Below are 25,692 nucleotides of genomic sequence, written 5' to 3' on the forward strand. Positions count from 1 at the left end.
GATTACCTGACCACAATCTGACACATCGACCTCATCTATACGCCGATACATGCCTCATTCATCTTTGTCGCGTCCTTTTATTTTATCCTTTTTAAGGTTTAGCGTAAATGCCTCTTATTTACATGCACTGGGCCAAGGTGAGAGTCAAAATTAAAGACTACTCGAAGTTGTTTCGGCACTCTTTTTAATAAAAATAATTATGATGATGATATTTCTAAATATCTGCTAAGAAGTGGTGAAAATAAAAGACAAACTGAAAAAGACAATATTTTTACTAAGACGATGTGATACGTCTCAATTTCCAATTTTTGTATGATAGGGTTACCATATTTTGGAAATCTGAAAAGAGGACACTTTTTCAAAATTTTCAGACTTGCAAAACCGGAGAAAAGTCCTCAAAAATGGTAAATTATTCCCACATCGCGGTCGGCTGACTAAAAATAGGTCAACTTTCACGCTCAGTGCCTAAATTACAGTTTTTTTCTTTCACATTATCAGGTGGTTGACTAAAATAAAAAGGTACACTTTCCGGCCCAGCTCCCGAAATACCCGGCGGAGCATTACTTCAGTGCTGATTTACTATATCTAAGTCCATTTTGCCGTATATTTAACCGAAATTCTAAAAAAAGAGCGGACAAAATCCTAAAAAAGAGGACATTTGGCCGTCCTCCGAGGACACTTTCAAAAAATTCAAAGAAGAAGACAAATCCTCGTAAAAGAGGACGTATGGTAACCCTATGTTAGACGAATAGACGGTATCATATGCGGCGCTTAGTGTGAAGTACCTACCGGTACACGAGACGAAGACGATAAACCGTCATAACGACCATAATCGCTACTGAGGCTTCGGTTCCAATGAGGACGATGGTGCCTAGCGCGGCACAAGTTTTGCTGCTTTTCCATTCTTGTTCAACGAGACAGTATTGTTGAACACTGGCGTCTTTTATGCCAAGGGTAAGAAGATAAATCTGAACAATGAACAATGTTCATTGCACATACTCACCGCAAGTATATGATCGCCCACGGTAGCCTACCTATCAACTCGGCAACAGTCGGTGTTTAGCGAGTGTCAAATGAATCAAAAATTCGATCGGAAGAACGTGTTTGACATTCGACGCGAATTGCGGATATTGACAATGCGGCAACCATATTTTTATGATTAATTACAAAAACGCTCATGAAATGGGAATGAATTTCAAATAAATGAATAATAATTTGCCAACGCTGCAATTAACATCGAGAATTCGTAGTATGCGGTACTCGAATCCTCGCTATACAAATGTAGCTAGTATACCAATACAAATTTTGACAGAGACTTACCCAGAGAATTTGGTGATATCTATATAGCAAGGATGTTGCAGAGAGCGCCGAATCACGAGTTGAATGTTCACTTACGATATTCAAGGTTCATGTAATGTCATGGCCTGGCGCTTATCAACCTAACGTGAAATGTTAGCCAGGCGTCACCACGTTCCATAATATCAGTTTAATTCTATATTCTCACAAGGGTTCAATTGGTATGCCATCGTTTCAAAAGGTCAAGGACCGCAGGAAATGATCAGTAGACATCAACAATAGGGCTCTTCAAAAATGGCTTTTTTTCTCACATCGTACTGGCTACTTGATAAAATTGTTAGGTTACCTAACTTAAGCCTACGCACAAAATTTGGTTCAATTCCAGCCAGTAACCGCTTTGCTACAGGAGAAGAAAGTTTCTATTTATTATATAAAAATAAATAATAAAAAATTTGAAAATTTTCTGTTCACCCCATGAAAGTGTTAGGCTGTCTATAGAAACGATGCTCACCAAATTTGGTTCAATTCCAACCAGTGGAACCGGAGTTATTGCCGTCGAAAAATTTGGATTTGAATAAAATAGTATTTACGGTGAGCACAACTATAATAAATAAACAAAGAATCGGTCACCGTAAATACTATTTTATTCAAATCCAAATTTTTCGACGGCAATAACTCCGCTTCCACTGGTTGGAACTGAACCAAATTTGGTGAGCATCGTTTCTATAGACAGCCTAACACTTTCATGGGGTGAACAGAAAATTTTCAAATTTTTTATTATTTATTTTTATATAATAAATAGAAACTTTCTTCTCCTGCAGCAAAGCGGTTACTGGTTGGAATTGAACCAAATTCTGTGTGTAGGCTTAAATTAGGTAACCTAACAATATTATCAAGTAGCCAGTACGCTTTGAGAAAAACAGTCATTTTTGAAGAGCCCTAATCAACAATCTACTAATGAGAACTGCTGATACCTTTGTCTAGTTGAAAAACATTGGAATAACTGCGGATTCAGTCATACAGCTCACAGCCCGTAGCTTGCATTCGCAAAAACCAATACCGTAATTTTCCAAGTATAGTACGCCCCCATGTATAATACGCACAGCTAAAATAGCATGCAAATTCTGGGTAAAAGCCTGTACCCATGTACAGTACGCACCCTGCATTTCAGTACACGAATAGTTCCAATTTAGTATACGATGTCATTCTGTTTTGCGATGTCACTGTTGAACAATCATGACATAATGATCGCTAATCATTATACAATTAACGGAATTGTCTTTAAACGATAGTAGATAGCAGCCAAAGCCTGCGAGGCGGGCGGCGCGATAGTTGAGGCTCGCGACACGACATCTTGAGCACAAGGCCTATTACAGATGCGATTGCTAATCATTATACAATTAACGGTATTGTCTGCGAGGCCGGCGGCGAGATAGTTTAGGCCAGTGGTTCTTAACCTTGCCACCAGCGCCCCCCAAGGGGCGCTGGCGATTTTGAAGGGGGCGGAAACGCTCAGGGGGCGGTATGGGGGGCGCTGCGCTCAGGGGGGCGATAAGGAGGGCGCTGAAGAAAAATGGCTTCGCAGTAGATGGTGCGCTAGTAGGATATATCCGTGATGAATATTCAGAACAAATTAACATCACATAAAACATGTTAAATCGCGAAATTTTTGGTCGCGCTACACGACGATGTTTGCTACATATGTTTTCATAATTGTAGTGAGTTATTATAAGTAATATAAAACGAATTGCGCGTAGTTTTAGATCGCCAATTTCCCGTTATTTAAAACACTGCAGTCACGCTTGCAAGGGTTATTTGCGACAAAATATTTAGAATTAGGTACTATATTCCGCAGCGCACAGCGTGTGAAAATCGAAGAAGGAGGCACTGTATATCAGCCTTGATTGAGAGTGAGAGACCCTTGTACATAAAACAAGTTTTAAAGCTTTGTGCACGAAATGAATAACTAAATATATTCGTATTTGAGACCTACAAAATTAAATCGTCAGAATATTTCTTCATCGTATCATAAAGGATGATACTATCTCGTGTTGTGGTTCACAACCTCACATGAACGTTATATAATATGAGTTGCTTTGTTTGGAATACATTCATTTTAAAATTAATAACTGGGTACAGTACTAAATTCAATGTGAGCAGATATAGGCTATGCATCCCATTCTCAGTTGTCTTACTTATAGTTACACAAAGCACTAAGACAAAATCTGAACCACAGGGCATGTTGTAATGACTCGAGTCCCGATTTTCTGATGACTCGACTTGACTCGAGTCATTTTTTCAAAATAAGAAAATGACTCGACTCGAGTCAATCTGGGTATTGACTCGACTTGGACTCGAGCCATTGCGCATGACTCGAGACAAGTCATATGACTCGAGACTCAGACGGTGAAGATCGACCATTCTTTGTAATTTCGAAGAACAGTGAAGTAACCACCCCATTGGGATTTCGTCTATTGGTCCTGGTACTTGAAAATGCGACCAGAAAGTGCTAAAAGTGAGGAAAATTAGTGTATTACAAATGCGGACCATCCGATATCACCAAACAGAGTTTTAAACGTGGGTTTACCAAGAAGTTAACTGGAAACTGAGCAGTCAACACAATGACTTGGACTCGGACTCGAGTCATAATACCATGAATCGCACTCGACCCTCTGCTTGATGACATGGACTCGGACTTAACTCGGTGGTAAATTAAAAATAACTAGACTTGACTCGAGTCAAAACTATAAAAGTGAGATTGATTGTGACTCGGAGCTTTGTGACTTGGTTACAACCCTGGTATGAAGCCGTACCCGATTGTTATTATAACAACCTTGATTTGATCCTGAATATACCAATTATTACCATATTGTTATATGGTTTATCATAGTCGAATGGTCCTCGAGCGCGATTAAAGCGCGAAATATTTCCAATACTAAAGCCCAAAAAGACCGACTGAAATATGACCTCTTACCAAGACCGAAACTGCTGCAACCCAAACCCCCAATCGGTTAGCTCGAAGGGTGCCCTAAATTATTTCGGTGAATGAACATAAATTAATCATCATGTTAAGACGACTTCCCCACGGAAGAATACGCATAATTATAGAAAATAGATATAGGCATTTCGGCGTCGGCCATTACCACGCCGCGATGCGCGAAGACATATGAAGTTCCAGTAAATATGAGACTCCGAGAAGTTCGTCAAAAAGATCGTCAGCGAGAAAACCTTAGCCGAACAGGATTGCCCTTATGTTGACCATAAACTTCGATGTATATAAGTCTAATTTTCCATATGTGATTAAATCGCTCGTGCCGAATTATCATGTCGTCGCAATCTGCACCCCACAGGACAAATAACATCCATCACAGAAAATTATTTGCCAATGACGAAATACCAATTCTGAATCGTGTGCTAACTTTAGTTTAATACCTTTCTGCGTTTCAATTTCTTTTGACTATATAGCGGACAAGAGGTAACAAAATGACATGTAACGATTTTCTTCTACCAACAGGCACGCCTGAATATGTTCAATTATTAATTACGTGGCCTTCATCTTCCAATACAACAGCTCACTCAGTGCTACTGCTGAATCTTATTACGTGGGCTGAGAGGATAAAAAGTTTAAAATGACATATATATGCAATTACAACCTATTTCATTCATGTATTATAGAAAATGTTGGCTCCCTAGGCGACCAGGCCACATAAACTTTGCTGGCCATCGAAATCACGCGAGCCCTCACGAGTTTGGTTTATCACGCTATGGGTGCCCAAGACTATCGTTTTTGGAGGGGATGACGCAGTGCTGTTACGGCCCTCCCTCTCACCCATTGTCTTTATTACAGTCCTTACAATATGAGGTGGGGGCGCTGGAGCACGATAATTTTTGAAAGGGGGCGCTGGAGGAAAAAAGGTTAAGAACCACTGGTTTAGGCCAACAAACCGCACGACGCCTATTACAGATGCGATTGCTCAGGCTAACGGTTATGCCGTGCGCACCAGGTCTGTTGGAGATGCGACTGATTACTCAAGCGCTTATATCTTGCGCACATGGCCTCTGTATATGTATATGCGATTGTTCGGGGCTGTTGTTGACGCGATAAATTAGCGAGAATTGCCGTGCGCGATTGCCTATGAGTGACCTAATTTCGCTCGCGTACAAACGGCAAAGCAACTCAGCAGGAGATCGCGTGCTTGTGCACACGACTCTCGTTAATTGGCAACACGCTTCCGCTAATTGGCAGCGAGTTACACTATAATACGAATTGCTGTGCGCGATGGCTGACAGTGATGCGCGATTGAAGCCAAACATGAAGAAAGAAGCAATATCAAGTTTTTTATCGAGAGCGGTTTTTTTTCAAAGCTTGTACCCATGTATAATACGCACCCCCCTATTTTAGGGCAAATAATCGTGAAAATTTTGCGCATTATACATGGAAAATTACGGGTATATAGAAAGCGCTAAACCACGCATTCGAAACAAACGTACGCAATACGCATATATGGTGATTGATGATGCTATAGTATGCTCTCTTGCTCGTACGTCATATTATATGGCATGTATATTTGACTTCGGTTATATTTATAATATTCTGAACATTGGTCATTTAAACTTCGCCTATACTCACCCCGACGAGCCAATCTGCCACGGCAAGGTTCATCACAAGGATGCGATTCTTCACCGCTACTGTTTTACTTTTGATCTTCAGTTTATTCCTATTTTTGTAGATATTGAACACTTGGTCGATGATTATCACACTATTGCCGATGGTCGATATCAGACCTGAAGAAACATAACAATCACACTAGACGTAAACACAACAGTAACCAATTTCCTCCTGGCCATTCTGACTGCTGTTAAATTTTACGTTATCATATTACCGCTATACTGTCACGTTTATATGGCTAACGCCAATTCAGTCTACAAGGTGCCTTCGGTGTAAATCAAAAAGTCTGATTAGAATCAGTATTGATACATTTCAGATTTGTTGATTTAGACTGGTTTTTTGCTCCCTATATACTCAGCAAGCTCTGCTTTTTGTTGAATATGAATTTGTTATCGACGGCATCAGGAAAAACCATTTTCGAGCGCGCGAGCGCAAAATACCGTACATGTGTATTGTCTAGTTCAGACTTCAGAGGTCTCAAACACGCGGCCCGCGAGACCATTTTGGGCGGCCCACGACGGTATTTTGGATTTTGAAGCATTTGACAATATTAAACACCCAATTTTTTTTTTAATTTGAGAACTAGAATTTCGCTTTAAAACTACTCCAGGAGCTTGAAACTACCCATCAAACTTCACTATTACATCACTTTCAAAACTTACCACGCAGTGGAAGATCAACTATTACGTCACATTACTTGTTAATGATTGTAAAACATGACCCGTTGATGATTCGTGACTGAAGATTTTAATTTGGACTTGGGCGCAACCATTTGTAGAATTACTAGAACTCAGACTCACCACTGTGTGATAAAATGACTCGAGTTGAGTCGCATCAAACGTTACATCAGAGAACGACTTATTGCGACTCGTAACGCCGTGATTTGGTGCAGCCACGCACGCAACAAACTATGAAACTGGTATGGGGAATGGTAATATATCAAAACGTCCCGGCTTGTGTTGCGTAGCTTATTTAGATATCTAAGTAGCCCGGTATGGCAACCATTGGCATTATGTTGCCCTCTTGGTGTATAGTTATAGTTATCTGTCATCTTGGGCATCTTCATCCTTGCTGTCGTCGCCAATTAAATGTGGCGAGTATTATAAAGTAGTTGTAACCTACGCTTCACAGCTGGAACACCAACGGATTCTTCTTGTTCTAAACTATTCTACCTATAATTGTGACACGTCAAATGTCCGCTAACTGCAAAATTTTAACGCGACAGCTTTTACGATATCCTGATGCATTTGTACTGTTTATTGGTGTCTACAGCTAAATATACTGCTACTATGCCAAGTACAGCAACAAGTTTACTCGAATATATTAAAATCTGATTTTTATCGTGCCAGTACAATAGTAAATCACCTTTTCACGTTGCATGCGGAAAGTCAGTCTGCAAGGTCCCGCCAAATAAAACCTACTTAGGTATACATTGAATTCCCCAATTATTGGTGCTGCGGCCCGCGGCGCCGTCAAAAAGTAGGAAATGGGTCCGCGAGCACATTTGAGTTTGAGACCTCTGATCTAGTTTTTATGCGTGGCCGTAACTCACCAATAATCCAGAGAAATCCGATCAAAGCGCGAGATTTTATTAGCCGCTCATCGGACGACAATGGGTCTGTCGAGCAGTTGTCGCATTCGTCCTCGCCGCCCTTGCAGTCCTTGCGTTTGTCGCATACCTGAAAAATAAATTTAAACATATATATACGGAATACCTCATGGTTGTAATGACTCGAGTCGCAATCTTTCGTTGACTCGACTTGACTCGAGCCATTTTCTCAAAAATGGAAAATAACCCGACTCGACTTGAGTCACTTTGTGTATACTGTATAGACTCGACGACGTCATATGAATTAAGACATTCTACGTCGCTTGATCCAAGGCTACATCAGGACCGATACTTGAAAATAGGCCCAAAACTGTCTTTTATCTGTTAGAATAAACATGTTAAGAGCAAGGAAATTGTGTATGATATAAATGCGATGCATTCAATACCACCTAAGATTTTCAAAACGGTGAGTTGAAACGAACTTGAAGTCGATAATGAACAGTGAACAATCTGACTCGGACTCGTGTCTTAACACTATGACGCGGACTCGACCCTTTGCTCTCTGATTAGGACCCGGACTTGACTCGGGGATAAATTGAAAATGACTCTACTTGACTCGAGTCAAAACTTGTGACTTGATTACAACCCTGGTATATCATATGTTCTCTGACTTTAATAATAGTGTATATGCAATATGCTGAATAGTACGTCTGTATCATAGCTGTTGCAAGTTATATTTTCGGAATTCATTCCCATTTGATGCGAATATTGCTGTATACTTGCCTGGTCTCTCGGGATGAACAATGTCGAGCCCCCTTCCGTGCAGTAAAAATGTGTCGACGCCGGACAGTTCAGTTCGTCGCTTTGGTCGTCGCATTCCTGAATAAGATCCATGTTGCTAATATGCTGCAGCGATGATGGCGACTGCTGCGGCGGATCATGGTGATTTCTATACTTAAAACCTTGTAATCATAATATAATCAAATTGAAAGGATATGCCTGTTCAGCGTTTGTCACATTCCATACAAATCCGCGGGGTATGTAGTTTGTGGAAATGTTTACGTCTTTTCAATCAAGATATCCGTATATGCACAGAGGCGGTCAATAACGAAATACTTCTAATTTTCGGTCTTAATCAGGTAGAATCAACCTACTTGTATTATTTACTAAAATAGTTATGATTTTAGACAACTTCTACTTAACAGATTTCATTTTTTGTGAAAAAATATAGGACTAGAAGGCATATTTTTTACTTGGAAATATCTCTTTCTACCTGCACTTGAGTAGACGGCGTCACTCCCATCGCTATTTGAGTACTAAAACTGACTAATTTGGTCACCTCTGTCCAGTAACGAAATATTAGACACAAGCCAATAGTTTAAAATGATATTAAGAATTTAACTGAACAGCATTTCGCAGAAAACGATCCCTAACAACCTCATAATCGAATCAAACACCCGCACCGCAACATGCATGCATTGTACACTACGCAGACAAACTCTATCACACACGGTCGTTAGTTCATCGCCTGAAGATGCAGTATTGAAATGGATACTCACAGCAAGTCCGTCGCATCTGTGTGTCATAGGAATGTGAATGGGAAGGCGCGTGGAACCTCCGTTTGCGCAATAGAACCTACATGAAAAACACGACATTTATTTACATTTTACATATTTTACATTTTTACACATTTTACATTTTTTAGCATGAGTATACTATATTAACAAGGCCAAATTATAGGGATGCTGTCTAAGTGCGTGTTGTAATTAGGGTTGTGTTTAAAACAAAATTCAATTTAAAAAAAACATATTTAAAATAAGGCCCTTGTTTAGAACATGTTTTTATTGTTTTTTTTTTTCTAAACCATGACGTCATGCATATTCAATTGTGACGACATGGTGGATTCATATTCACAATTGAAAATATAGGGTAAAAATAGCTCCTTTACCGAAATAGGCTTCCAAACCCTGTTATATACGGACCAAGAATATATTTAACCAGAACTGCATCGTCTTGCAGCATTTTACGGACGGTGGTCATCATAATCAGAACATCCATTCCGTAACAATCCTCTATATCTACATTCTACATACTATAGCTGAGGGGTCACCAACGTTTTTGCAACCAAGAGCTACTTCTCGGGTACTGATTGAAGCGACGTGCTACCATTTAATCCCGCCGTTTCCCGTACCAGACTGAATGTCAAACAACTGCCATTTTCCTCAATATCTCACGATTTTAGATGTTATAATTACGTCGTACCATCGATAAACCGACACTAGATTTTGATTGATAGCGATCACCGACCAGAAAAGCTGATGCAATTATGACCTGTCGGTCAAGGATCTGTGTAGAGTGCGTAGAACGGCACAAAGGTATTGATAAATGAGATATTTCCTTCAAGGTTATGTCATATCTCATGTATATGATATGCTTTTGAATCTAAGAAACAAATATTTATATTTTGAAGGCCTTTGTTTAAAACACTGTTTAAAACATGTTCTAAACAAAGTGTTTTAAACAACCATTTGTTTAAATGCAACTCTATAGTTGCAATCCTACTTACCTTCCAGGACATCCCTTTTCGTCTTCGGATTCGTGGGGCGCTGTGTCATTACAAGTTGGTTGGCCGTCGCATACCTCATAACCGGTGATTTTGGACTTACTGATCGGGCATCTAAATACATGCGAGTTTATAGCAATGTAAAGAAACAGGATGGGAATTCCAGAATTGCCTCTCGAACTCGGGCTTTTAAATAGGTCATCGCATTCATTTTGACTAAAACAAGACCGTCCTCAAGTGTGGGTCAGCACCAATGTTCCCTCTAATTGTTGATGAGTCTGCGCACACTCACCAACTTACTGCGCAGACCCTTGGACAACAGTGCGTAACCACTAAAAAAGGTCATCACTTCGGATTTTTTGTGCGCAACTTCGATTTTCTGTGCGCAGAGACCGTGTCGTCACTGCGCAGTGCGCATTTGCGCACGTGCGCAGCTTCAAGGGAACATTGGTCAGCACCACGCCGTCCTATGTTGCCATTTACCGCGATCTACCAAGCGTACTTACACGATTCACGTAATGACCAACCCTGTTATGTGAAATTTGTATCATTTCTATTCTCTATAGGCAATCACTGCGGGCACATGCAGGGCATTGCTTAATATTATGGGTACCTTTGTTCTTACATCATATACCCTTATTTTATTAACAACATAAGTAAAATCGCAAAATTTCAATTTTACTGGGCATACCGTTAACATTTTCTACTGCGAAAATGTTAGATAATTTCATTAGGTCGCTTCACTGTAAATTAAAATATTGTATGAAATATTTGTCGTATCTGATTTACTCAGAGTTTTTAGAAGGCTTTTCATCCAGGCCTATGATTTGCTAATAGTTTCTTATCGTAGCTCTACCATGCTCTGAGTTATTGAACCTCACAGCAAACTTAAAACAATACAATATTTAAATTTCAAAACGAAATTTCTCCAAGACGAGTTGCACCCAATTTTTCAAAACAACATGAAGGACTGTTCTATTATTTCTTGAACCGGCGTTAGATCGGAAAAGCATCACAATTTTCAGTTACGATATGTCGCGTGTCAGCGCACTTTTTCTCGTGTCAAATACTAGCCAGTCTTCAGGATTACCGGACCACGACCTAACATCGACCTCGCCCTCCGCCACATGCCACCTCATTTTGTCGCGTGCGTCCTATATTCTCTGCATTACTTTTCCTTCAGTGTGCATGCCTCTTCTTTACTTCGCCTAGGCTAAGGTGGGTGTCTGATATTAAAAGCTACTCCATGTTGTTTTGACACCTTCTTATCTTTTAATTTTATCGCAGTCTTGTGATGTTTTGAAACGATGAAAATATTAATAAACCTAATTGATTGATTGATTGATCTATGGAGTAGAATTACAATTTTTGATATTATGTTTATAGCATAGCGACACCTAGCAGCTGAGAAAGTTTTATGGTCATGGGGGTAGCCCTTCGCAAGATAGCCACGTCAAGATGCTGGCCCCTGGAGATGCATTTAAAACTCAGATATTCAAAACATGGTCTTTGTTTAAAACATGTTTTTTATTGTTTATTTATTTCGTGTTGCTATAATTCAGTCACGACCACACATCTATGGAAATAACATCTAATATTACAATATATTTGTTACATTTGTATGCATGTGAACGACATATATAGCTAGAGAAGTTATATTCTACTAACACTTGTATATTTTCACTACAACCACTAAAAGGCCTCCAGGCATAGTCGACAGAGCTGCATTAAGCTGGTTGATTCGATGTAGTAGCATCGCAAATCTTTGTTTTTCGTTGGCTTGAGTGACACGAGATCATATTTGAGTGTGCATATAGCCTCAATTGATTACTCAGTAAATGTGCCTGGGAAGGAATTCGGTGACATTAATATAAGGCTGTATACAACAGGTTACCAAAAGCTCGTAAATGTTATCTTAAATTTCAATATCACCCTAGCTAGTCGCCAGCGGGGAGTGGCTATCCCTCCAAATAGATCCATGATTTCGAGTCATTGCTGAAAAATATTCACTACTGCTGAATCACCGACTGCGTAAAGGGGTCATATCGCATATATTATAACTATTTCACTGGTGTCACTCCATGGTTGTTCGGAAATTTGTGAGCCATTGTGACATATTTACATTATTTGTTAACAAATACACTCAATGATTTCATTGAAAGTCCTTCGTCTAAAACATGTTTGAAACAGGTATGTTTTAAGACGGAATGTTGGGATATGCAACGAGACCAGACATTTTGTGTTTAGGTGTAGTTATATCGTAAATTTATCAGTCTCGTGCATTCAGTGATATCCATTTACACTGAGTTACTTGAGAATTGACGTATTCAGACGCACCATTTCTTTAATTTCCGTCCGACGCTAAGCAGAAGAACTCGATATTTAACTAAGAATTTTCGTTAGTGCCGTCCGATTCAAGTAGTGTATTTACTGCACAGTCGGTGCAATACTGGATGCTGATCTGTGCCAGTCATAATCAATAATACATAACCCAAGCAATTGATTAACGTACGTTAGATTTTGGTTTGTAATGAAGTTGCAAAAGCCCGGTCTCTCCGCACAATCACCGCATTCGTCTTCGCCGTCAACACACAATGGGAAGCCATCGCACTTCTCAGCGTAGTATGGAAAATGGAGTTGCCAGCCAGCAACACCTAATCTCCATAAATCAGACACCACGGATGCTGAAGATCGAAGTGATTGTTATCAAACTTGACAAAACACTTGCAATAATTTCCGATTATTATGAATTATTCTACGTCCCTATGTGCAAGCATCATTTGGATTAAAACGTTGTATTTGATTTATACAGTGGTGTAAGTCCGAAGTATTTTCTTGTTTCACGTACCACGGGTGTATGTATATTCACACGTATATCACGGGTGGTACAAGGGTGTGAATGCACACCTTTTTCGCTAAGAATGTACGTACCAGCACGCCAAGCAATAGACGGTACCACCAGGATAAAAAACGAACGAACAGGGCTATTCAACTATTTTTAGCAGAGATCCAGTATTAAAAGTTTAAAATTTGCTTAGGACCAAGCTCATAAATAATTTACTGTCATACAAAGGTAAAACAGTATATCTATACACAAAATCCGGTACAGCGGTGCTAGCAGGAGCAACGAGCGAAATCTATTTATTGTTATGCTAGTGAAGCTAGTCACTGCTCGCGGGTTATTCGATAGTTGAACAGGCCTGCATTAGAAGAAACCAAAAATGGTCGAAGAGGTCGTCATTTGAACACAATAACAATACGTTGACATGAAAATAGTTTAGCTATAGGCGGGATACCAATCGTGGTTTCGAGGTTTCCGAGATTGGAAAAATAGGCTGAGACCGTATTTCTGGATGATACAAAACCTTTAGTTCGGTTGGCGTATAATTTAGATTCGACCTTGATTATAAAACTTTTGAAAAACTCTTTTGCATATTCTTACTTCTGTTCAACGGTGGATGGGAATCACTGTCGTTCCAGTCTGAAATTATAAAATAATGGAATCAATGATTCATCATTCATTTCCTCTGTGCGATGAACTACAATCTACATCATACAGTTGCATCGTGCTCTTCCAATGCACAGGATGACTGAGTATCGCATTAGGTAACAACCTATTATATTTCTATCTAATACAATGGCCTACAACAGCAGCGTTTCGCCTATATTTTTAAGGGTTGCTTACATTGGAAAAGGGGGGAGGCGCTATTAAATATAACGTATATGCAGTATATTGGATTATCTCGCTTCTTAGCAAACGAGTATTATCATACATCAAAATCTGCATTATTACTGCATCAATTCAAACCCAAAATCGAGCATATGGTTCAATTTGTTTCCGAACCACAATTGATCAACACTTTTTGAACTACTACAGACATACAGGAAGCATCGAAAACAAGACATCAAAGAGCTCTCAAGTGGCGCCCCCTGAAGTGAAAAGCTATTTATACCGAGATATATTCTTGTTTCACGCGAAAATAGTAAGCAAGCACTACGCACACATCGACAAAAAGCGATCGCATGCATCATCGGTACGAAGTAGGTAATGTAAATCCAAACTAATTGGCGATTTGAGCAGTCTCATACGGTATCCTAAATCATACTGCTCGTAAATACATAAAGGACAAAAATGAAACTACGTCTTTCCTTTCATCAAGACGTAACAAGCAGACACAACTACAACATTACTGATATAACGCAACGTGACATAAATATGCCAATATAAAGTACCCCCTGTACAGCCGTATACAGGAGAGAGAAGAACTAATAAATACGAACGGACAAGAATTCAGGTCATTGATTTTGGCCGAGTTGGTGGCGATAAATACTTGAAATGTCTAATTGGTTCTCAAAATTGATGGAATCGTCTGTAGTGAAAGTGGTTGTATATCCCCTTTGTGATGCGTGGGCTGGCCAACGCAGTCTATAAGTGCATTCTTAAGTCCTGACAATTAGACCGAATCCGCTGTTAGTAAAAGTCTACAATACAAAAGGTACATTTTAAGGTTTCAAAAATACTACAAGCCGCTTGTAATAACTGGTACTGGGAAAAATCGAGGACATTAGCTTCGAGCCGAGTATTCGGGCTCCAGCTGTTATAAGTGCTAGTAATTATGACTCATAGAGTTCATAAATTTCCGTTTTGGGGTCACGCTTAAACAATAATGTTGTTTTTCTCGACTACGACTATTTCGCTTGGCTCTGATAATGCTGCTAGTCCAGTGGTTCCCATCCTTTTCCGTCTCGTGGACCACTCCGGCGTATATTTGAACCAAAATTTCCCCTAGCATAAAACATTGCGATGCCTAAATGAGGTTGTTTTCAAGCGCAAACATGCACACATACACCCTTTCTGTAGCGAAACAAGTTGTTATTGCGCGATTCGCCAGCGTTTCCGGATTAGGTAACAGCCAATCCGGACTTATCCATTGTTTCCGGATTAGGTAACAGCCAATCCGGACTTATCCATTGAGGTTTATCGCCAATATTACCAAAAATCAGTGTGCTCACTATTCTCGTGAAGCGCAAAAACGTTTTAAAGTTTGTGAAGGTATTTGGTCAATAAAATTGGTACTTGAATTTATATTGCATTGGCGTGATCAAATTTACTTACAGGGCTGATGGAAGTTGTGTCTTCGAGAATTAAGTGCACCGATTCCACAAGGTTAAATATATTAATTAATCATGAAGTTCTCACAAGCTATCTTCGGATGGTGCTTTTGTTGTTGGTTACTTAGGTGAAGTGTTATTTGTGACCTGCGGTAAAGATTGTCGGTATACTCGAGAGATAATGGATTCACTCGCTCGTACTCGATCAACCTGAAAGAAATACTCTTTGTGAGACGCCCGCATTTCCCAATTCACATCTATTGACTGGGTGAAATATTTTTCCCGGCATTCCGCATTTGTACCGTGGGACTCGGATTTCAAGGGCATTCGAAGTCGCCTGGATGTATCGATATCGACAGTTTCGGCCAACATGCATCGGCGATTCGGAGGTCAAAGTGTTATAACTGCCGATCTCTGAGGGAGCGTTGTTCGATGAGACGCATGCAGGTTTGCCGAAACTTTTATACCACTTGATGTGTCCTGGGCGGAAATGTATGCACTTAAGGGCCTACAACCAATGGCTGGTACACCTTCAGACTGAATCATCACAACGGTTTCAAGCGATACTAAGAATATTCTACGGCTCTACGCTCTCCGAATGGTGAACACAGTTTGACCCTATTCCGCAAATTATGGGTATCTTTTGATCTTTTTTAAGTCATATATTTCTGGAGAGGGATGCCCATAATAAAAAGAAATAAATTCAGTAATAATAATTTGCGCGAAGCGCGCAGTAAACTTTCAAGTAGATTAATTCTGATCAAAGGTACCCTATTTTATTATAACTCATGAAACTTAACAAATATTTGAAAGAGTGGCTAGGTTTCTTCGCCTCCCCTGACTACGCCAATGCTATGGTCTAGAAAATAAATAAATCGAAATTACATTGATGGCTACTTTTCGTTGTGGCAACATTGCGCTTACTTCGGCATGGTTTTTCCCGCTCAGATAGCTGTTGACTAAAAATATAACAAGTTCGCTTGCGAAGACTTTGAGTTGAATCGAGTAATTTGGCCTGTTTTTTCAAAATCCGGTAGATGTTGACTTGACAGAAAGTTTCACCTTCACTATAGTAACCTCTTGTTATAGATTCGTCATGACTTTTCCCCGATTAGGAGCATTTTGGTCGAAATGCTGTGGCGGGTCTAACAAAATCGTCTCGCGAGCTCTACTTTCCGCACACCTCAACTAGTTTTTTCAAAAAATCAGGGGGAAATTTGTTTCGACGTAGCAAGATTTCAAATAGCATTACAATATACATGTAGTTGAAATGAGTCAAAGTGAACATACATTTGGCGAAAACTAATTTCATAGTTTATAGTTCAGCAATAAAAATGAATTGTGAAATTGAAAAAAAAATAGGTTTATCAATTTAGGTGTACCGTCTTTTACTATCCGAAAGCCAGATTCCCCCCTAAAAATTACTAAATTCCCTCCAATGAGGGAATTCCCCCCACCCCTACGTGTGAAGGGGGCAATGTGTTAAGAGACAAGTTGCTGAATCAGCTACCATTTGGGTATATATATATACATATAGATACAATCCAGATAATGTGGTCGTGATTTGCACACTGATTCCTTGTTTATGAGTAAATGCTAACCTAGCAGCCTAATTATGACTTTGGAATTACCCTACCGCTAGTAGGGTTACGATATTTTGGATTCCAGAAAGGAGAACACTCTTCAAAAGTCATAAGTTAGCATACCAAAATTTAAAACAGCTGATATTGAAATATTTACTGGAAATCTTCTTGTGTTGACTGAGGGCCTCACTTTGTGATTCGATTCCCGAATGACGCGCTCCAACGTTCGTATAACCTATTTGGCGTCATTTATGCCGATTTAGAGTTGACCCTGTCCACTAGGCTAGCTGTAAAAGCTGTAAAAGTGGACGAACGAAGTCGTATATGCTTGACTCTGTGCCTTACTTCAAATATTTATAGTTCATTCCAAAACACTTGGGAACATCTAGCGCAGGGGCGGGCAACTTCTCCAGTCGGCGGGCCGGATATAGGAAAACTAAGTACTTGGCGGTCCGGATTGCTAAATCGATACATTTTCCGCCCATTTATCCACATATACAAAGTGTAAATCGTATTTAATGAATGTATTTCAACGACAGCAATGTCACTTCTCGCCGATAATGACGAAGACAATGTGTAACTAGAACACATTTACATACAGGCACCGCCATGTCTGCTTATCTCTGATCAAGTGATCAATAAACAGTGAACACACGGTGCAATCACTAATTAAGATTTCAAGGCGTTCGATAAACCCGGTACCCCAAATTTACCAAGATATCAATTCATTAGGGCTGAGTAGGTGACGAGATAGCATCGTTGTTCAACTATGAGGCCTATTTTATCTCGATATTGAATTTATGCGGACCGCGGCTTCTATGACATTTGAAAAGTGGCCAGCAACCCGTTTTGCGTAGGCGACCCCTGAAATAAGTGGTGTCTTACAAAAGCCTATAGAAGTGTGCCGTGCTACAAGTCGGCGGCTGCGAAAACAAAAATAGTAAATATCGGCCTGGTTTAAATGACCGTTGTAGTCGACAAAGGCCATGATTAGGCTACCACAAACGATATTAGGGTTGAGTACATTGTGAATGCCGATAATGCAAGTCTTTATTCCCGCTTCGACGAACCTACGCGTAAGCTCCACTCTCGCACGCTGCGCAGTGCGCATACATTAATAACATACAGTCACTAAAATTTGAAGTAGTAAGCAAGTAGCGGGGAATCTCGGCAGATTGTAGCCGCGGGCCACATCATCATATAAGACGGAAAACTGTTCGCGGGCCGTATGTTACCCGCCCCTGCTCTAGCGACACACAGTTTGGGAATCACTGTCTCAGTCATTACCATATCGACGAAAGTTAGTAAATACCTTTCAAATGAGTCCAGCCCGGTCCTTTTCTGGTATACATCGAGCAAACTATCTTGGTGTCGTGACAGTCTTTTTCATCGGACAGGTCTGCGCAATCAGCTTTCCCTGCAGGAGCAATGAGGCTTATCGACCAAGGCCGGACATGGAAGTGACTCAATGATGGCCTCGATGCCACTATTCACGTATTTAGTTAAGCTACAATCTTGCAACAAATTCACTTTTCCCACTCCATCTATCTATTAAAGCCATGATTTTGTTATAAGTCACTCAAATTTTCAAACACACCCCGTGAAGATGTGAGCCCGATGGAATTCAGTTCACAACAGGCAACACCATGACTGGTCTTTTCTGACACCGCGTGACAGATTTAGATGGTGAACGCAACGCTATAGGTGGCGCAAGAAACAATAAATAGTTATGTCACAACTTTGTGCGTCGAGCAAATTAGCTGATTAGAAATAGTATTATATCCTAAAACTGAGTTAAATAAGAGATTCACAGCAAGTTCAAATCCTTATCATGAATTCATATCATATCAATGTGAAGACGACGTCCTTATCGTTATCCGGCCAACCAGTACTGAGTGAAGTTCAAAAGACATATGGAAATCAACAATTATAGAAGCAAAATCTCACAGGCATAACTACATGTAATTAACATTGAAAATAAGTAATATGAGAAAAAAGCAACATATACCATCGCAAACAAGAGTATTGTGTACTTTGCCGCTCTCATTTGCGCATACGAACGTCTCATTAACGAACGGACAGTAGTTCTCGTCGTAACCTTCTGCACAATCGAATCTAAATCGCAAAATTAGTACCAGGCTTGAAAAACAGCAACGGATAGAAACATTAAAATAACTTACGTATCGTCACATATCGATTCTGGTTGTACGCACACGCGCTCGGAGGCTGGTCCAGCTTTTGGTTGACATATCAACTGCCCTGGACATTCGCAGTCGCTTCCTATGCAAAATAGTAGTTTAGATGTGACCTGCTGGTTACGCGACTTCTTCATCCTATATGACGTAGAGCAGCGTGCTATCAACATTGTTACGAATGCTGATATACAATATTCTTTCCAATTCTCTGCTAGTTGCCGACGATTGACCCTGACGAGGGTCACCCGAAAATATTCGGGTTTATTGCAATATGCATATATTATTAAACTGTATATTGAAGCTCTGTACCTCAAAGGAAGCTCTTTAAACGGTTATTGTTATGTAAAACCATAACCATCCTCACCACTGCACATCTTCTCGCATATTTCATCGGTATTTTTTCTTTCTTGTTCACTCTTGCTGCACAGACATTCGTCAGACAAGTCCTTGCAGTGAAAAATTCCGTCGCAAAGGTGGTGGTTTGGAATAATCAATGTACCATCCAGACAACGGAAGCATTTTTCGTTAACGTACGCTAAACGCAAGCGGAGAATAGCACTGTTATAACATTAATATCATTGACACACTGTTGCATAGTGCCTGGTATGGTCAATTGGCCATGCTCAACACGACAAGGAACTTTGTGACCAACAGTTCATTAATAAAAATCCATTGCTGTGATATGCGTAATTAAACTTGTTTTTAAATACAACAATAATAATAACTAAAGCCAGATATGGGATGTTTGAGACGATACCGATAAAATCGATAACTATAGCACCTCCACCGATAACTTCGATATAATCAGCCGATATTCCTGATCCGAAACATGGAAGCATTTATCTGAGCAGCTTTACAGCCATTGCTATTCATGGACAATAGACATGAGAAAAGCTAGAAAGGCTTATCTCTACACACCTGCAACTGTGATAGAATCGGTTGACTAAAATTTGAATCCCAACATTGCATGTAAGCTGTGTGAAATATATCAATATCCCCAGTTTAACAAACGTTGGGTATTATTCCCCGACGCCCTACTGCCATGCTGTGGCGTCACAAAAATTGCCGATACAATTTAATCCAGTGGCCGACACAGATATTTCTTTCAAAGTGTTGTCGATGTTATCGACAAACACATTAATCAGTCAGGCTCTAATAATAACAGTTCATTACGATTGCGAGGTCGTCCTCATTCATTGCTTGCTCTCTTTCTCTCTCTCTCTTTTCTCTCTCTGTCTTCTCTCTCTTTTCTCTCTCTGTCTTCTCTCTCTCTCTTCTCACGACTGCGAGGTCGTCCTCATTCATTGCTTGCTCTCTCTCTCTATATATATATTCTCCCTCTCTCTCTATTCTCTCTCTCTCCCTCTCTTCTCTCTATTTCTTCTCTCTCTTTCTCTTCTCTCTCTCTAATCCCCCTCTCTCTCTCTTATCTCTCTTTTTCTTCTCTCTCTCTCTCTAATTCTCTCCCACTATTCAATTCCTGTATCTGTTATAAGCTAGCATTCGTATATGCGCTCCTGCTTATGAGTCTGCGTAACATGAACCAGAATATAAATCCAGAGGTGGTCAGTAACGAAGTACTTCTACTTTTTCGTAGTACTCAAGTAGTTTTCCGATACTTGCGCTACTTACTCTAGTAATTTTAATTTCCGCTTCTTCTACTTCGTAAAATTTTGTGATCCACTAAGCTTACTTTTCGCTATTTTCAGTTTGTCAAGTAGAAGTAGCTTAATCCTCCAATCTGAAAGATGGCCTAAAGAATTTCGGGGCTGTTTTCACGGAGTACCAACATTTATTTTCATAAAAGTTAAGTAAAGCCAAAAATTTTCGTGGCGCTTTAGCGCACAGTAGATATATGGAGTGACAAATATGTTTTCACGAAAGTATCGGTGAATATAATTTAGGTAGCAGGTTGCGTGGTTCCGTTTACACCGCATTGTCGCCCATATGAAATATTTCATGACAATGACTATGAACCATCATGACGTTTGAAACGACCGTGTCGCATTCCAGCAATTAGGCTACAAATCATATCGTTATCTAGCAGCCCATGGCGTGTCCTAATCTATAAGAGGGAACTCTGAGTTTTTTTAACTTGTAAAATTATGCCAAAATTGTGTAAATGCATTCTAAAAAAACATGTATGAGCCTACGGCTGATTACCACCCGATTTAGCCGACGCACATCGATAATACGGGATTGTTGGAACCCCTCAAAATAGTCGGTTCAACAGTTATAGTACAATACAGTTATAGTAGTATATTTCGTCAAAGGAGCTATATTTACCCTATATTTTCAATTGTAAATGTCAATCCACATTCGCGACGTCATGGCTTAAAAACAAAAACAATAAAAAACATGTTTTAAACAAGGGTCTTGTTTTAAACATGTTTGCTTTAAATTGATTTTTGTTTTAAATGCAACCCTAATTTATAGTAATAGGCATTTAGCTTCCAGTCAATATCGTGCCACGACACACCAAAAGACATGCAGTTTCGACCAACACGCGACTTCAAGAAGTGTGCTACTAAAGAAAGACCTCGGCCGAAACTAAGGGTATGTGTCGATTGTCAATAGCCGCATGGGCGGGCGTGACTAATAGCCCGGTCATTCCAATCAGAGCCCAACATGCGAATGCAACCAGGGCACCCACAGAGCATTAAAGACATGACAGTTTTTGTGTGCGTCTCACGAATGTTTCTCTTTTAGTCTGCCACATTTGGGATACAACAATATCTTTTGATTATAGGCCTATAACAGACCAAAGGTCACGAATTAACAACATACACTAAAAGTAGTTATAACAAGATACCAGACGTTATAATTATGAATTACGTGCCTCCAGCTCTACAGGTAAATCTGACCATCGGGGGCAGAGAGAGGATTACAAATTAATAATAATATCATGCAATTACCAATATTATTGGTGAAATTCAGTTCTCAACTTGAAAATATCACCCTATGGGAGCCAAAGACCAACGTTTGGACTGGGGTACGAAATGCTGTTATGGTCCTGATTCTAGCAACAACCCACGCTAACATGATATATAAGGCCACGCCTATGGCGGCAGGTCCTAATGTTGAGTAAAGAATTGTGAAATCACGATTGGCGTCCGTTTCAGGTAGAGTCATATGAGAATAAGATGAAGAGAGCATAAAATTCTGCCTCTAACTTATTACAGATATGTACTGCGATGCAAGCTGCCGTTACGAGAAACGGCAAAAACGGCTCGATTATAATATACATCAGCAGCTGTTGATTTTTAATGTTTCGTTGTGGAAACCGTAATGTTCTATTTGACGAGTAGAAAATTTCAAATCTTTGTCCGGTGTAAGTACGTACTATACATAGGCCTACTGCTCGTCAAGCAGCAACGGTCAAACTGCGTTTAACTAAGCATAACGAAACATCAATAAACAAGTTACTTTTTAAACTAGGTAGAGCTGTGAATAATTATCCTGCTGCGAGGTACTGGCGTGTGAAACGTGTTGATAATCTGATATACAGCACGGCGGGTGTTCTTACAATCACCTTATTGTACGTACATCGAATATCTATTTACCATGGATACTTCTTACGCAATCAATAGCAAAGCTAATAGGCTACTTCTGACGTAATAATCAACAATGGCATTTAAAAGTCAGACGTTTGTGCTATCATGAACCTGGTATAATATCTCGTACTTGTTCACGAATGTTCAGTTTACGCAATAGTCATTGTACAAATAACAAGTAATCGTTCTTTCACAAAGAAATCGATTAGATATGGGAAGTAGTCGATTACGATTATGATTACTTCGGAATTTTTTCGAATGTAATCGATTGCGATTACGATTATTTGAAAATGCTGTAATCGTCGTAATCGATTACGATTACTAATCGCGACTACCCCATGTCTGGTTCTAACTAGTTTCAGTTCTTTTGTTTGAAGAACCTATATGTTGAAGTGTAAACGCAAGTGTATATAATGCCTCTATTTTACAAAAATAAAGCTACACTAAATTAGGGTTGCCATATTTTTGTGGAGCAAATTTCGGACACATCCGGTGGTTTTCAACCTTTCATGGTCGCAACTCCATTTCTAATTTGAAAATGTTTTGTGGCGCAACTCATAATTTGACAAGCTGTTTACTGAAAAAAGGTTAGCACCTTTGCCCAGACTTACTCACGGACTATTTTGGGAGCTAATTACGTTCAACATCTTTGCGAACCCCATAATAAAGAAAAACGACCCCCAGGTTTCGAGCCAATATCTTTCACTGAAGCATCTAAATGGCCATACCCGTTTCCTGTAATATGCCGTTCTCCCATAATTGCGATTACAATTAGACTTATTTCAGTAAATGATGGTTAATTTTAATAATTTTTGATTGCATGCACTTTGCGGGCGGTGGTTCACATAATAAAATCAATGATCGTGACACTAAATCGCGCAGAGCGCGAAGAAAAATTTCAAGTGACATAAATCTGCCCAAAACAAAAAGTTTTCTGTGGATTTACGAAATCATTTTGAGCCTATTTCAAACCTTCAATATTCCGGACATTTTGACATATTTTAGAAATTCCTCCCGGACGCCATTTTACCAGTGAAATTCCGGATATGTATGGGAAATCCCAGACGTACGGCAATCCTACACTATATGGCATTTTTACGATCCGCTGCACTTTTGTTAACTTATACTAATCGCGCAAAGTGTTAACACCGTATCCCAGGGGTGTCAAACTCAAATTGCGTCGCGGGCCGGATTCAAGCCTTCAAATCGCTCCCGGGCTGGACCAGTCAACTGATTCCAAAATGTTACCCCGTGCTCTTGCGTTTCACTTAAATACCTTAAATCATATGTAGATGATACAAGGATCATAGGGTTTTTGAAGTAGCAAGTCGCAACACCTTTATTTGCGAACAATGGAATTGGCAAAAATACGATGGTTATCTGATTGAATACAGCTATGAAACGCTAAATCAGTGGCGTTAACGACGATATATGTTGGCATATTCTATGCTGTACCTTTTATTTAGTCGTAATCTGTCGTTAGCCCAGCATATTCGCTGTGAGCAATACAAGATTTTGCTTGGAAATGCGGACGTTGGAAATTGGTTTATTGTTATTAAACCGCGAGTCCGGTTTCTCTCATGTCTGCGGATCTATTGGGTCGAAAGTGACGAAGCAGTGCGAGTGCGAACATAGATATTTCAAGTACATATTTGTGGCACTAATATATTTTACATTTAAACGTTGGAAATTGGTTTATTAATATTAAACCGCGAGTCCGGTTTCTCTCATGTCTGGGGGTCTATTGGGTCGAAATTGACAAAGCAGTGCGAGTGCGACCATGGATATTTCACGTTTATATTTGGGCACTAATATATTTTTCATTTAAACTGCAGATAACGGTTTCGCATTGGCGTTTTCGCTTCTGTGAATAAATACTTTTTGGTCCATATTTGTATAGAACTCTGAACTTCGTGTGCACTTTTTGCCTTCTTGAAACTGAACGACAATTTTACCGACTTGTTATTAGCGATAAGACTGGTAACTAGAGCGAGACCATAGGGACGTAACCGGGTGATTATAATGAGGCTTATGAGCGTGGAAGTATTTCTTGTAAAATATCTCAACATTTGTTAGAAATGTGCTGGAAAATAGAGAATTTTTGAATTTACTCAGAATTGCTTCGCGGGCCGGATGAAATCGTCTGACGGGCCGGATGCGGCCCGCGGGCCGTATGTTTGACACACCTGCCGTATCCGATACAACTTCTCCGTATTGCTTTCCCACTAAACTGCGGGCCTTATAATATGGGGAAGGACGCCATGCGATGGTATTTTCTTGGTGTAAACAAAGGATTAGTATCGCATTTCTATATCAATATTATATGCATCACGAGATACGGACGAATGCTTATTCTGTCGAAAATTGATACCTCCTGCTATGCATCAATATGAATCAAGCTCTGCACCTTTCACATAGCTCAATCCATCATGCGAACGAATCACGATCGTTTTCACAACTACTTACTTACTTGAGTAGATTTAAAGTCGATCAATTCTGCTTCTACTTCAAGTAGTTTTAGGTTGCTTATGGAAAAAGTACATCTACTCCTACTTGAGTGGATTTTTTCGTCACTACTTCTACTTCTACTTGAGTAGCTTTCTTGACTATACTTTGACCTCTTCTGTATAAATCAAAGTGCGGAAGTGTCGACCGAATTGAACATATTCACCCTTCGTATGCTTCCCATTCTCACAGAAGCACTCGTCTATTCCCCAATTACATTCCGACTTGCCGTCGCATACGTGGACCGTTGGCAGAACGCAGCGCAGCGTCACGTGCCTCTTGGATACTTGACATTGAAAGCCTCCGTCTGCCCTGCACAATAAAACGAAAACGTATGACCGAAATTCCACATTTGACTCCAAACGAGATCCTCTTTAGTACAATGGTGAAACGCGACCTACACAGAGGTGGTCACTGATCAGTAACGAAGTACTTGTACATTTTCGTAGTACACTATAGACACAAGCTGTTTTGCAGGGTTGTAACCATGTCACAAGGTTCCGAGTCAAAAGTCAATTTGACTTCTATAGTTTTGTCTCGAGTCGAGACAAGTCATTTTCAATTCACCAACGTGTCAAGTCCAAGTTCAATCCACTTCTGCGAAACTCTTGCGTGATATCAAAGGCTTCGGATTCATAATACTCATTTTTTCACTCCAAACATGTC

General features: G+C 39.9%; 1 protein-coding gene across 3 annotated transcripts in view; it reads right to left on the bottom strand.

The window, feature by feature from the left end:
- LOC145450391 (uncharacterized) overlaps positions 1-25,692 on the bottom strand; it is a 72,775-nt gene that overhangs the window by 32,599 nt on the left and 14,484 nt on the right. For all 3 annotated transcript variants that reach the window (XR_013918484.1, XM_080328913.1, XM_080328912.1), the window contains exons 5-17: positions 25,193-25,338; positions 19,332-19,502; positions 18,953-19,052; positions 18,781-18,887; positions 18,085-18,189; positions 13,520-13,558; positions 12,590-12,761; positions 10,081-10,191; positions 9,074-9,149; positions 8,298-8,393; positions 7,518-7,644; positions 5,927-6,081; positions 790-968 (exon numbers count right to left, since the gene is read on the bottom strand). Coding sequence is in view for 2 of the 3 variants with exons in the window: in XM_080328913.1 (XP_080185039.1) it covers positions 790-968; positions 5,927-6,081; positions 7,518-7,644; positions 8,298-8,393; positions 9,074-9,149; positions 10,081-10,191; positions 12,590-12,761; positions 13,520-13,558; positions 18,085-18,189; positions 18,781-18,887; positions 18,953-19,052; positions 19,332-19,502; positions 25,193-25,338 (1,584 nt within the window). In the remaining variant the exon portion in view is untranslated. The remainder of the gene's footprint in view (positions 1-789; positions 969-5,926; positions 6,082-7,517; positions 7,645-8,297; positions 8,394-9,073; positions 9,150-10,080; positions 10,192-12,589; positions 12,762-13,519; positions 13,559-18,084; positions 18,190-18,780; positions 18,888-18,952; positions 19,053-19,331; positions 19,503-25,192; positions 25,339-25,692) is intronic.

The sequence above is a fragment of the Botryllus schlosseri genome, chromosome 11 (assembly GCF_051294905.1).
Source record: "Botryllus schlosseri isolate E-star chromosome 11, Bs_hap1, whole genome shotgun sequence".
Classification (NCBI taxonomy): domain Eukaryota; kingdom Metazoa; phylum Chordata; class Ascidiacea; order Stolidobranchia; family Styelidae; genus Botryllus; species Botryllus schlosseri.